The 13,458-nt window shown below is 46.4% G+C and overlaps 6 protein-coding genes across 6 annotated transcripts; 4 read left to right on the forward strand and 2 right to left on the reverse strand.

Moving 5' to 3' along the window:
- Window positions 1–43: 43 nt before the first annotated feature.
- V1508DRAFT_69046 (transcription factor S-II, central domain-containing protein) lies at window positions 44–1,496 on the forward strand. The gene is made up of 3 exons (XM_066943015.1): window positions 44–419; window positions 524–887; window positions 944–1,496. The coding sequence occupies exons 1-3, from the start codon at window positions 279–281 to the stop codon at window positions 1,366–1,368; spliced, it is 930 nt and encodes a 309-aa protein (XP_066796623.1). The 5' UTR covers window positions 44–278; the 3' UTR covers window positions 1,369–1,496.
- Window positions 1,444–3,585, reverse strand: V1508DRAFT_414786 (uncharacterized protein). The gene is made up of 3 exons (XM_066939979.1): window positions 3,464–3,585; window positions 3,160–3,405; window positions 1,444–3,080 (listed from the first exon to the last, which is right to left on the reverse strand). Exons 2-3 carry the CDS (start codon window positions 3,401–3,403, stop codon window positions 1,624–1,626), a joined length of 1,701 nt encoding a protein of 566 aa, XP_066796624.1. The 5' UTR covers window positions 3,404–3,405; window positions 3,464–3,585; the 3' UTR covers window positions 1,444–1,623.
- Window positions 3,586–4,079: 494 nt separating this feature from the next.
- On the forward strand, window positions 4,080–6,164 carry V1508DRAFT_69142 (major facilitator superfamily domain-containing protein). The gene is made up of 3 exons (XM_066943017.1): window positions 4,080–4,318; window positions 4,369–5,730; window positions 5,790–6,164. The coding sequence occupies exons 1-3, from the start codon at window positions 4,235–4,237 to the stop codon at window positions 5,934–5,936; spliced, it is 1,593 nt and encodes a 530-aa protein (XP_066796625.1). The 5' UTR covers window positions 4,080–4,234; the 3' UTR covers window positions 5,937–6,164.
- A 1,202-nt stretch (window positions 6,165–7,366) lies between these two features.
- Window positions 7,367–9,110, forward strand: V1508DRAFT_352745 (putative serine esterase-domain-containing protein; the record flags this gene model as incomplete). Its single annotated transcript, XM_066936861.1, has 4 exons — window positions 7,367–7,407; window positions 7,470–7,779; window positions 7,832–7,978; window positions 8,091–9,110. 4 exons carry the CDS (start codon window positions 7,367–7,369, stop codon window positions 9,108–9,110), a joined length of 1,518 nt encoding a protein of 505 aa, XP_066796626.1.
- A 548-nt stretch (window positions 9,111–9,658) lies between these two features.
- On the reverse strand, window positions 9,659–12,094 carry V1508DRAFT_414800 (dual specificity protein phosphatase). Its single transcript, XM_066939980.1, has 5 exons — window positions 11,840–12,094; window positions 11,617–11,783; window positions 11,468–11,560; window positions 11,226–11,416; window positions 9,659–11,175 (listed from the first exon to the last, which is right to left on the reverse strand). Exons 1-5 carry the CDS (start codon window positions 11,895–11,897, stop codon window positions 10,119–10,121), a joined length of 1,566 nt encoding a protein of 521 aa, XP_066796627.1. The 5' UTR covers window positions 11,898–12,094; the 3' UTR covers window positions 9,659–10,118.
- Window positions 12,095–12,707: 613 nt separating this feature from the next.
- Window positions 12,708–13,277, forward strand: V1508DRAFT_403540 (uncharacterized protein; the record flags this gene model as incomplete). Its single annotated transcript, XM_066938563.1, has 1 exon — window positions 12,708–13,277. One exon carries the CDS (start codon window positions 12,708–12,710, stop codon window positions 13,275–13,277), a length of 570 nt encoding a protein of 189 aa, XP_066796628.1.
- Between the last annotated feature and the right edge of the window lie 181 nt (window positions 13,278–13,458).

Genomic DNA, 13,458 nt, shown 5'->3' on the forward strand with positions numbered 1-13,458 from the left:
AGTTCGAACGGATTTATTGTCCGCCCACCACGTTCGATTACAATTCCTGGTTTATATCTCTATAGAAGTCATATCTACGGTTTATTAATTTAGGAGAGTTTCACTTGCGTGGCGCATGTTATTAATCACCGACGACATTCGACTGTGCATGTGCCATTTGAAATTCAGCATAATTGAGAACTAGATTACTTTCTCGTTACATTACTCCACTTGTGGTAGTCGCCATCTACTCGCAGTATTATTACTTCTGCACGCGAAATTTTCTTGCTTAATTCACGATGGTGCAAACTCGTGGACTCGATGTCAAGGAAATCAAATCTTTAATGAGCGGGCTTGAGAAAGCTAGTAGTCCGCAAATAACAATTGATATTCTGGAGCAGTTAAAGAAAGACGTCGTTCCTACGGAGAAATTACTGAGGGTATGAATATTGATAACTTGACTGCTTCCATTGCCGTTGTTGGAATGGCGATGCGGAATTCAGGAAACTGATCAGGAGGTATTCGGCTGACGATGATTATACAGGAAACGAAATTAGGAATTGCGGTGAACAAGTTACGGTCGCATTCAGAAAAGAAGGTTTCTGAACTAGTTAAGTCCATGATCAAGAAGTGGAAAGACGAGGTAACAGCACAAAAAGCGTCCTCACATGCGCAGTCCTCGACACCGTCTGTCACCACAGCAAACAACAAGTCGCCACCAGTCGCTGTGCCATCATTCACGCCACCACCAGACGTAACTGCTTCGAAGCCAAAGGTACAAAGGCCACCTAATGGTGCACCGCGGGACGTTAAGACTGATGGCGTTAAGACTGATATTTACGATGATCGTGTGCGGAATAGCTGCGTCACTGTGACATATAATGCTCTAGCCAGCGATTCTGATGCTCGTAAGTTTATTTTGAGTATTGATAGATATGTCGGTATACTCATATTCTGTGCATAGATTCGGACACGATTTTCCAATGCTCAAAAGACATTGAAAGGGTAGTTTTTCAAAACGAAAAGGGTTCCACTCCAGCTTACAGGACCAAAATGCGATCCCTCTATCTCAACCTAAAAGACGCAAAGAATCCAAACTTGCGATATCGGGTAGTATCGGGTGAAATCAGCGCAGAGAGATTATACCGTATGTCTCCACAAGAAATGGCGTCTGAGGATCTCAAAAATGAAATAAAGCGACTAGAGGAAAAGAACCTATTTAACGCGCAGGGTGCAAAAGAACAAAGAGCCGTCACAGATAGGTTCACCTGCGGCAAATGCAAGCAGAAGAAGGTCTCGTATTATCAGATGCAGACAAGATCGGCAGATGAACCGCTCACGACGTTTTGTACATGCGAGAATTGCGGAAATAGATGGAAGTTTTCGTAATATGGTGGTGTACTCTCTACGTAAGATAAGCTTAGTGGATTCGCTGGTGTTATTTGTAAATGTTAGGGTACTTGATGGGCGCTAAAATAAAATCATATTATATCATAGTTTACTTATAGATATACTCTGCAAGGGAACTTATATTTTGAGAGTGAATTCAGAATAATAACTTGGATAATACCCCGCAATTAAGTGAATATAAAAGTTAAAAGATCTGGCGGAAGCAACAGCACTTTAGCAAGCATAATAATGAAATCACACGGCTCTCCGCGACAGAATTCGCCGGCTACTCAACGACCGAAATATGTGAGCCCCTTTTGCAGCTGCTTTAAGCTGCCTTTTCACATTCAGTTTCTGAAGCAGCATTCTGACTGGACTTGTCAAAGATGCAGACTTTTCCCGATCATGTCCAGACCTGCGGTTGATTGACTCGGAAGAGCGCACATATTCAGTTGTAATGAAACTACCTAATTGAGACGGCGGTGTAGCGGGTGCACATTGCACTTTCATAGGACGAGCCAATAATTTCCGAAACGAGTACTTGCTAGTCGATTTGCCAGATATCTTACTCCACGTAAGCCGACGTCCACTATATGTCTTTAGTACGCCAGTCGTACTGCCGGATTCGGCGTGAATACTGGAAAAGATGTCTGTCTGTTGATCATCTGCAATGTCTGAATCTGCCTGACTTCTAGGTGGAATGACCGTGCCTATTGAACCAACTGAACGGTTGCCTAACGGAGGAGTGGCGATTATAGACGAGTGCCCTATATCAGGACTGTGATTCGTAGACTGATGTTGAGCCAATCTTGACAGCTGCAGCTTGCCAATGGACCGCTGCATTCCGTTGCTGAAAACCTTCATCCGCACTGGAGTCTGAGGCGAATTGAAAGGGACATATCCCACGACATTTCCTGCTGGACTAAATGCATCACCACTAACTAACTGGAGAGATAAGGGTGTATTTTTACAAGAATATGGTCCATCTTGGTTATGTTCTCTTTTATACTGCTGCAATCTAAATCGTTCACTGAGCTCGCGCAGAACTTGTTTATATCTGTACTCAACACTCCAACTAATATCTGGACGAAACCAGTCATAATCCACCACTTTACGTCTTCCGACTGCAGCAGTATACCAGGGAGACGCACGCTCTGTACGGTCAATCATAGGTGAGAAATTAGTACTGGCACAGCGTCGCAATTTGAGTGCTCTCTGTCGAAAACGAGACCGTGGCGTCACTTTTGAGAAATCAATATGAGCAAACGACAGATTTCGGTTAGATGACGCAGACGATCGACCTGCTTCAAATACGCTTCCGAGCTCATTGTCGTGTTCGGCTATGACAGAATCCAGTAACTTCTCTACAGCAAACTCCTCAAACTCCGGTAACTCCAATTGAGGAGCCTTCTCCTGTACATCTGGAATGTCAGACTCGGTTATAACTGATAGCTTAGCATCCCTCTCAATATCACCGAACAACAGCTTAGATCTTGTCGTCAGAAAAATTTCCGAATCTGCCGTATGTTGAGGATCCATTTCAGAGCTTTCAGACTGATATCGCGTGTATTCCTCGTCGTCGCTATGTCCAGCTAGTATAGCTCTCATTTCCGCGTAACTCAAGAGTGGCTGGCGGGAGCTTCCTCCGTTTGCAGGAGACGTGGATTCCGTTGGGGTGATGTCGGCGTAGAGAACTGCGAGGGGTCGTCTGCCTATTTCAAGACCGCGCAGGCGGCACGATTAGTAATCTCGATAGACACTGAGCATCATGTCTGTCTCGCAAACTCATACTACTATTATTGATTCTGCTAGATTGCACGGCCAGAGACTCATGATCACCACTCGCAGTCATGTTCCCGGTCGGAGTACACCATGATTGGGTCCGAACGATGTCGACTGATGAGAGATCTGCGTCGTTGTATATTTCTAGCTCAAAAGTCACGTTGGACGGATTATATCTTGACGTGAGGCTCTGATACATGTCGAGTAAGGTGTGAATTTGTGAATGAGTTGATGATGTTGTGCTTGAACTCATTGCTGCCGAACAGGACGCGTTAGTCACATCATAAGAAGCACTGCAGTGCATTGAAACAACCTTTGACGACGATCTCTGAAAGTTTGAGAGAAGAATTATAATTCAAGGAGCATAACTTTATACGTTGCGAGCGGCTGGATTGCTGCTGGTCTAGCTCGAGCTATCATCATAGTCCGGCGTGTATTTGTTGTGCAAGGAGCCTACAGCAGCTGCACGTGACCCGTTAATATTTCCTTACGGAGTTCTACAGAAATAAATGGTTCCGCGGCAAGCCCTAATCTAGCAAGGTTGGAGGAGCCGGGCAAGCAAAATAGTGACTTGGCTCACACCAGTTATACTCCGTTCGAAATAAAACTTGTAAGATCAGATTAACAAGTGCTGGATGTATAGTCATGAAGTTAGATAAAATATTACTAAGTACGTCATATTGGCTACCATTCCTTTCTTGTGGCTGATTCCAGGTGGCCGTCGGCGACCGGAGTCGCGGTGACTCGTGCGCGGCTTTCCCTCTTATCAGCATTCACTTCGACCAATTGTGAGCAGAGGATCTGGTGCCCAGATTCCGAATCACAACAGCGTTATAGAGGGCCACCCAATCGTGTTTCTGTGCCAAAGTAAGCAGCACCAAGAGCCAATCTTGCTCTGGTAAGCCCATCCTAGGACTTCCTTTGAGCGACAGCCTGGAATACACGATTCTTGTACCGTTACTCGCGTCTCCATATACTGATCCCACGAGTGTTGGATTCTGTCGCTGGTTGTCTATTGACGGCACGACCAGTCTGTGTACGTCGCACTTCTCACCGGTGCAGCCGCTAAAGAATTACAGCGGCCATGTCGCGGTCACCATTCACGTTTCGACTGGTGTACCATGTCGCCATCGTGTGCTTGGGGGCTCTTCAGTTTGGCTATCATCTGGTATGTTACGGCGGTCAATATCTTGCAAGTAAGTGCTAACTAGTCCAAAGTCCGAACTGAACGCTCCTGAAGCTTATATCTCATGCCAGGCGCGGTACAGAGACTTCTTCCGTACAAGCGAGCTCGTCGACTGTATTCCCATGAATGCGAACCAGATAGGCTTGGTCAACTCGATTTTCAGTATCGGCGGTCTCATCAGCGCTACCGTTGCCGGTCGCGCCGCGGATAGGTTTGGAAGAAGAGGTTTGACCATGATTAATTGCATAAGTTATATTATCGGACCTGCGATTATGTCCGTTTCAACGAACTTTTACGTTCTCATGCTCGGACGATTTATATCTGGTCTCGGCTCAGGTGCATCGCTTATTGTAATTCCGATGTATCTCAATGAAATTAGTCCTGCTGCCATGACTGGCATGATTGGTGCCATGTGCCAGGAGTTTGTCAATATTGGTATTTTGACTGCTCAGGTTTTTGGTATCTTTTTCTCTGATTTTACGAAATGGCGCGTTATTGTGTCTATCGGTGGCATTCTTGGTCTTGTGAATCTTCTTTTGATTCCTTTTTGCGTCGAGTCTCCAAAATGGCTTACTTTGCGAAATCGCATACATGATGCCCGTGTCGCGCTGATCAAGCTGCGAGGACTCTCACATGGCGAAGTTGCGGAAGCTGACCTTATCGAGATTGACGAACTTATCGAGTCATGGAAAGAAAAAAGTCTCAAGACAGTCGATACTGTGGACTCCGGCGGTTCATCATCTGATTCGACCTACTCTGAGCCAGTGGAAGACACTGACTCCGTTCAGAAGATTACAGCCTCCCAGATTGTCTCCGAAATTGGTAAGCAGCAGGAGGTGCTATCGACTATTCTCTCGTCGGAAGAGGGAAGTACGTTGCAGTCTACGGATTCCATTGCCGACGCTCCACATAATTTCCACCAGGTCTCGTACAAGGAGTTCCTTACTTCCCGCCGTTTCCGCCGTCCGCTAGTTGCGATCGTCGGTATCTTGACTGCACAGCAGTTTTGCGGTATCAACACCATGATCTTCTACGGTGTCACGATCTTGTCCGCGCTCTTTCCCACAGCCGCGGTCCTCGTGAACGTGCTGATCTCACTGCTGAACTGCATCGTCAACCTTGGCGTCGCCCCTCTCGTTGACCGTGTTGGCCGCCGGCCGCTCCTTTTGATTTCAATAGGCGGGATGTCCACCTCCTCATTTCTCCTCGCCTTTGGCATTCTCAAGAATGTCACAGCATTGTCGGGTGTGGCGGCAACTGTGTTCGTCGCATTCTTCTCGGTCGGCTTGGGTCCAATTCCATTTTTGATCATTCCAGAGTTGACGGAAGCCAGCTCTGTTGGCGTCGCACAGAGTGTCGGATTCACTTGCAATTGGATCGCCGTTTTCCTCGTGGTAGGTACCATTCTGACTTATTTTTCTCACACCTTTCTCATGCTAACTTGGGGAATTAGGGATACTTGTTCCCGATTCTTAACGAGCTAATTGGCGGCTTTGTATTCTTCGTGCTGTCGGGGATCGCAGCTTGCTACTTTGTTTTCACTTGGAAGTTTGTCCCGGAGACGAAAGGCAAAACGACTTTCGAGGCGGTGTGGAGCTAGACTTTGGAAGTAAGTTGTCTTAAGTGAGGGTTTCAGTACGTCAATTCGGTGGATATCAAGCATACTGGAATAGTTAGGGTCGCAGCACATGAATATGCTAAGCGCCAATGATAGTAAAAGAATGAATTTGATATGGGATAAGGGGTAAGGGGTAAATATTAGCGATTTGAATACTAGATTTTACTGGGAGGAGGGATATTTAGCATGCGGTGTTACTAGGGGTGACATATTTGGTGTGACATGACTTGTGGTTGTAAAAGAGCTCGGCTATGTTGTCATAGTATTTGCTTTTATGTTTCATTCATGGACGTCTTCCTGTGGATAGTACCATGCGAGTGGTTTGGTTCTCATTGTTGGTTCCGTGCTGCATTATTATACTTGATTTAATTTGTATTCTTGTTCGCTACAGGTTAAAATGCTGTTGGTAATTGTCGCTATCTATTGCATTTTGTACGTTTAACTGCTCTTGAATGCATTATCTCGAATGATTATCTGATAAATACACATAAGGATTTGTACATATGTCTGCCCTGCCGGACATATGGACAATTTCGGCGCAGGTTGCGGAGTGCACCAATATCCACAACTCATTATAGGTGATAAACCGACGAAATCGAACAGCCTGTCAAGCAGAACAATCAAATAGAAGCCGACTGTGGTGTAGATTAGCAATAAGGCGACAATAAATGCGGGCATGGCGAGCTGAACCAATCTCCAATTATTGGGATTTTGCCTACGGAATAGAGTTATTTTTGCTCGGGCGACCGAAAGGCGTCGAAGATGGGGAGTCGGCCACCATGAGTTGTCAAGACAGACAGACCAGGAACAGGACCGATGCCCCGGCACCCAAAGTCGAGCCGAGAGAGAGGAGAGGATAGGCGTCGATAATCATCACGTGACAACACAATGGAAAACGAGTGCGTATGAACGCGCACTTGAATGAGCTTCCCAAACTCAAATTTCTCTTGGTTTTTGACCCCTTTCTCATCCTTTTTGTCTTTAGTTGTAAGCGCAAGGCACATGGGTCGTGCACTCCCTTAGATCCAATTGCAGCGGCAACTGCATGAACGTTTCCACAGTTGCAATCATAATACTCACAACGGTGCGCACCGAGCAATACTTCGCCCTTGGCGTGTGCGCACTTGCCTGATTTGACTAGTGCTTTATCCTGGGATCTCGGGTACCTGTTACGTCAGCCGTAACCAAAGCCAACGGCTGAGGTGGCACGCGACCCGGGTTTTCTTCTTGCATTTCGTCCCAAGCTCCCATCATGCGTCTTACCTTCAGTCCTCCACTCAATTTTCTCCCTGCCTCTCTCTTCGTTCCCCTCTTTTTTTACCGCTGCGTCTTCATACCCCTACATCCTTGCGCCTCCAAGTCAGTAACTAGCTAACCTGCCATTGTAAAACGGGATTCTTCGATTCACGTGAATGGAACAACACTCCGATCACCTTCTCGTTCTGGTTCACGGGTAAGTGCTCGCATGACTGCAACAGTCCACTGTATACATTCACACTCTTACTCATTATCCAGTCTATGGGGTAACGCGTCGCACTTTGACTACATCACTCGCGCAATCGACCAATTCTACACCTACGATGATCTTGCGTCGAACTGGACAGCGAAGGATGAGTACGTCGAAGACGATGATAAGCATGCAGCCCAATCTGATCATGAAAAGGATGTGTTGGCCGTTGCGGAGAAGGTGAAGGTGCTGCGTGAGAGCGGCAAACTGGCAAAAAACTCCAAATATAGGAAGCCGTATGTTTTGGTCACTCGCAGTAACGAGGGGTATTTGACGTATGATGGAATCGACATGTGTGGCGAAAAAGTCGCCGATGAGGTAGGTCCGGAGCTGAAGCCATGCAGAAACGGTGTACGCTGACTTGTTGCAGATTGAACAAGCTCTGGACACCTACGAAAGACAGAACATCCCGATAAACAAGATTTCAGTCGTCGGATACTCTCTCGGCGGTCTCATGGTTCGCTACGCTATCGGCATCTTGTATCAGAAAGGCATCTTCAAGAAGGTCACCCCGGTGGTAAGTGCATACATTTCTTCTAAATTTTAATTGACGACTCCAGATTCCAAATCCTGGCAGTTCGATTTGCTCTGTGCGGACATGGTTGACGCCTGCTTCTTCCGTACGTTAGAACTTTACCACTTTTTGCACTCCTCACGTTGGCGTTCGCGCCCCTGGCAAGGACCTTCCGACCACTCTCTTCAACATGCTTGTTCCGCGCACCATATCAGCCACCGGCCGCCAGCTATTCATGCTCGATAAGTTTTCGACTTCGTCTATGCCTCTGATGTCCTTTTTGGCAGACAAGTCTTCAATCTTCTATCACGCTTTGTCGCTCTTTCCCAACCGTGCTCTCTACGCTAACATCGCCAATGATCGTCGTACGTCATGGTTCACTGCGGCTATTTCTCATACCGACCCCTTCTTGGATTTGCACAATGTTGTCTTGAATCCTCTTCCAGGGTATGGACCAACTATCCTCGATATGTCACATCCGGTGACCCGCAAGAGTCTTTCTGAGATGCAGCAAGACATTACATATTCCGCGTACGATCCCTTGTCTGATGTATCGGGAGGTGGTCGCACCGTGGGGGTCCGTGCTCGCGCCCAGCAGCTTACAATCTTGCCCGGTCTCTGTAAGAGTGTGATCATAATGATTGTCAATCTTTTCTTCATCTCGCCCGTCTGGATTCTGGCGTTTTTGATATCAGGCACGATTCAGACATTCTATTCATCTCGTCGTTTGCGAGAATTCCACACTAAAAAAAAGGGCCGCTATGGTCTGGATGAATTCCGTCTTTTGCGTTTAGATGAGCAAGTCGAGGATGTCGTCGACACTGTCCTCGGAGATTTCATTCCGTACGGTATTTCTCACTCCCTCGTAGATAACCTTGTCTGTGAGTCCGACGAGGACAGCGATTCGGAGGAGAAACGACTTCGCCACTACCATTTACCGCCGCTCGATTTGACCGAAGATCAGAACAAGATGATTCGTTCGCTTAACAGTCTTGAGTGGCGCAAGTTCCCGGTACAGATCACAAAGACGAAGGCGGCGCACGCTGCTGTCATTGTCCGTCATATGGATTGGAAGGGGATGGAGGAAGGCGAAGTTGTCATCTGCCACTGGCTCAACGAGATATTGCAAGTTTGAGCTAGGATACGGCATTCTCAACAGGCTTGTGACCGCAGAAGGAGAAGACATTTTATAGGAAGATATTCAGCTGGTTTGGACGAACGGTTGGCAACGATCACTGACGCAGTATCGATGGTTTACTTAGTACAGGCATACTATTGCTCGAAAAAAATCTGCACTTCCGCCGACATAGAAATAGATGGAAGGAGTACAAGGGTTCTAATCGCGATACGATAGTATCACAATATTTGGCCAAATAAACGATCGGAAGATTTCCGTTGCCCCAGTACGCGAAAATTATAGGGTGCCTTTGAGGATATTTATCTTATTCATGCTATATACAGTTGCTTTGCATATTTGTTTTTGGTTGCCTTACTTTCTGTTGAGCTGGCATCATATCGCTCGCTCAGTAGTGTATGCCCAGTAAAAATGCTTGTGCGTCTACTAAAGCAGTCTTTAAAGTCAAAAGTCTATTAATATTGTATGTGGAACGATTACTTGTATTCGTGAATTCAGATACATAGTTTTTTACAATAGATCATTTTTGCTTGGATGCATTTGGCAATCTGGGATTTCTATTAATTATGTTGTGTTTATAACTAGCTCATATGCTCACAGTGCTTTATCCCTTCATGTACATCGTTTGCATGTTCATGTATTGTTCTTCGAGTATACATATATTTGATATGATGTGCCTCCCACCGAGAAGTTGTATAAATGTGCTTTGTGATGCTGGTGGACAATTCTAAATGCACCAACGAAACACAACAACACATACTAAACAACTCTAACATAGCAACTTCATACATAAAAATTTGACCTGTCAAGTCGTGAACAAGGCAATGCCGACGGATATCCCAACACACTAACAAATGCTAATAAAACAGCCAGCTAATGTAACAAAGAGTAGGCGAATATTGTGACACTCGGCTAAGCAAAAAAACCATATCCACTCTAATTGAAGATATATATGATATCGACTAATGATGTGCGCTTACTTTATGTACATAACAAGACCTTTAAGCCTCAATACGGTAGTCGTTTGGTCGACTTTGCGCTGACTTTGCGGATACCTCCCGACGCACCTCTCACCTTCTCAACTGGAATAGATCCCGAGTTCACACGTCTCTGCGGTCTCACCGAACTTATTCTAGTGCTCGACCCGGGTGACGCGACCGTGGTTGTCGTCATCGTCGTGGTTGTCGTAGTAGTGACTGCAGAGAAGCTCACACTTCGGCCACTCGGTGACACGGTGGTCGATCGTGTCTTCCTGACAACGAGTGCTTCCGTGTCGTCAATGCCTGCGTTTTCATCATTCAGAATTGTCATATGCTCGGTATGACGCTCTTCCGGCGCGTCTGAAGCTGATCGCGACCGGGACTGTGCCGGTGAGGGTTTTCGAGGCTGTCCCGGTGTAGGTGCTGGCAAGGCAGCGTTGTTCTCAACTTCGCCTAATATACTGCGGATAGGTGTACGCGGGCTGGCAGTCTTCTCCTTCAACGACGACAATGGCACCAGCGGTCTGTACCCAGATAACACGGCAGATGGGGCACCGAGCACCATAGTGTGTCGCCAGTCTCTGAACTCGTGCTGGTGAATGTAAAGCCAATGCTGCTGAGGACCAACGACCATACCAGGACGCATGAATCGCATGTATGAGATTACCTCGCTGGCGGTGAATGAATACGCATAGATCAGGAATGCGCCGATCAAACATCCTGTTCGGCCCAGTCCGGCTTTACAGTGCACAGCGATAAGTTTATCTTGACTTGTGACCTCGATACATGCTCCAATAAATCTCCGAACCATGTCCATATCAGGACACGTTCCGTCCTCGAAAATCATGTCCACATGCTGGATGTCGCGATTTTCGAAAATGTGTTTGTCGTACAACGGCGAATTCAGACGGACAACAAGCGCAACATTGTTCTCGACGAAGAAATCTAGAACATTGCGAATTGCAGCGGGCAACTTGCGAGGAGTCGCGTCAGTCGAAGAGGTATACTGTGGCGATGCGAAGGCAACGAAATGTGGAGGGATTGTGTTGAAGTCTCCCATCTCGACCCTTTCATATTTCTCGTACCTATACACGTTAGCACATTTTCATTACTCTTTAATCCATTGTTAACATACTCCTCTAAGTTGAACTCTCTCATGTCTAGTAGCCCCTTATCTTTTGCCTTCCAAACACCATACACGACATCCTGGACCGACAACGTAAAGTCAGCGACCGAATATCCGGCATCTCGGAATGGCATATAGGGAGGCTCGGCCTGTGCTATAGGTGCAAGCGCCAAATGCGGCGGCCACGACTGGACGAGAACCTAACATAGTTAGCCTCCGAGATCACCACAACTCAATACAAATCATGATACCATGTAACAACATAGCACGCAAGCGGCATTAGCTCTTGCCCGTGGATTTGTTCGGGAGTAAAATACAACAGCTCGACTTTTATTTTCCTCTTCCTGGTTATATAATAATTAACCATCTGTAAACCCGGAGCAACTCCACGGCAACTTACTGCTAAAGTTTCATGTAACGCCACAGCAAATCTATACAGATGTCCTATGTGTAACGGGCCAAAATCGTGGTGGAAGGCGTTATATGGAAGAGAATCGTCTACACTAAAATGGACGATGGAGTCTGTATCTTGTGGAGTACTGTCAAATGCTCCTAGGTATAGTCTATCTGTTTCGTGTTAGTGCCAGCCGATCACATAAATGGACCAAATTGTGTGCCGATACCTTTTAGGAATTCTATAGTAGGAATTCGCACTTTTCGAGGCGACGGCTGTGAGGGCATTGCGCAGATCACTTGGGATGGAGCAAATCACGGATCGAGGCGAAGTGTAAGTTGAAGGTGCTATAAACAAACCAAGCAACACACTATGGCAGAAAGCTGTAATAGTCGAATATTCGTACAAATCAATGACGCCGACGTGCTAGCTTGTAGTGCTGTGGGTCGAGTTGTTGTACATCCTCGGCTGGAGTTGTGTCTCGTGGCGCTTAACAAACGCAAACTGTAGATTGGTAAACAACGACGAGCAACTCGACTGTCAAACCTTATTTTGCCAAATATTGAGCGTCACCACGGCAACGATTCTCCCCTGCATATAACTAGAGGTTGTTTTAGATTTATGTGGGGCTTCACAATCGCTAACTTCAGGGTTGAGTTTAGATGGGCACTTATTTGCTTCTTCTTTGACCTAACATGACTTTGCTGTAAGTCTGCATGAGGTATTGGACATCTAATGGTTACTACAGGTGGAGTACATGGATTGAGAGGTCGCAGTCGCCGACGTTGCGAAATTGGACGCGGTAAACAATCAAGAATATGGCTGATCTACATGTGGCTTATACATATGTCTGGATATAATCATGATCTACAACGAGATGCATTTAGGTTACTAGCCTGTTTGTGGCGTTGCTTAGCTAGTTCCATATCTAGCAAAAACTATACTGCCTCCTTGTTTTGCTGTTCTTTCTCTGCTTCGCGACGCGACGACTTGCAATTGGAGACCATATGACTACTTCGCTGTCAGCTGGCCTCTCACGGTGTGCTGGATTCGTTGCATAGCGTTTGTTTCACCCGACGAGAGCCATAACTTCCGCTATGCAGTATCTCTGCAGCAGACCAACCGAGAAGGATTCCGAGGTAACAGGAATTGGGGCATACAAAAGACGCATAATCTTCGCACCGTTCACGAAGCTTAGCCGCCGTCGTAAACGCGCGATCAACCGTCGCCGAATGGAGTTCGGCATGGTCTCCTATGACGTCTTACCGTTTCCTGAGCACGAGTACTATCCATCTAGTCCAGAGCATCATGCTTGCGAATTTCCTTACTGGAACAATGACGACGAGTACAAGTTTGCTGACGAGATTGCGTCTTGTAGTAGCCCAATCGATCCGTTCAATGACCAAGAAAATGTCATTGAGGATAATGACTACTTGTACTGCACATGCCCATCCAACCATCGGAATCGCAATCGCAATCATACGAATATATTCATGGACAAGGGATGGAACTGGCTCCTTGGTATGTGTGGCTATTGCAAGGCCAGAGCCAGAGCCGAAGTGAAAGGTCAGGCACGCCTTAGAGTCGCCGAATCTGCCACGACGGGATGGAAACCGATGCGTATAATCAACAAGATCTTTGACAGAGATACACTGTCGCATGATTAACAGTCGTAGCAGTCGTGACTTAGCTGCTGTTAGCAGAAGTCATGGAAGTGCCTATTTTGGTTAGCCCTTTCGTGGATTCTCTGTATTGAATTTGTTTGCATGAGCAAGTTGTAGGTATATGGGTATAATGTGTCATTGGGTAAAATTAGCCACTTCTCGCTTCGCTGAGTATCTGACCATT

This window comes from Lipomyces doorenjongii (genome assembly GCF_038497915.1).
Source record: "Lipomyces doorenjongii strain NRRL Y-27504 unplaced genomic scaffold V1508scaffold_16, whole genome shotgun sequence".
Classification (NCBI taxonomy): Eukaryota; Fungi; Ascomycota; class Lipomycetes; order Lipomycetales; family Lipomycetaceae; genus Lipomyces; species Lipomyces doorenjongii.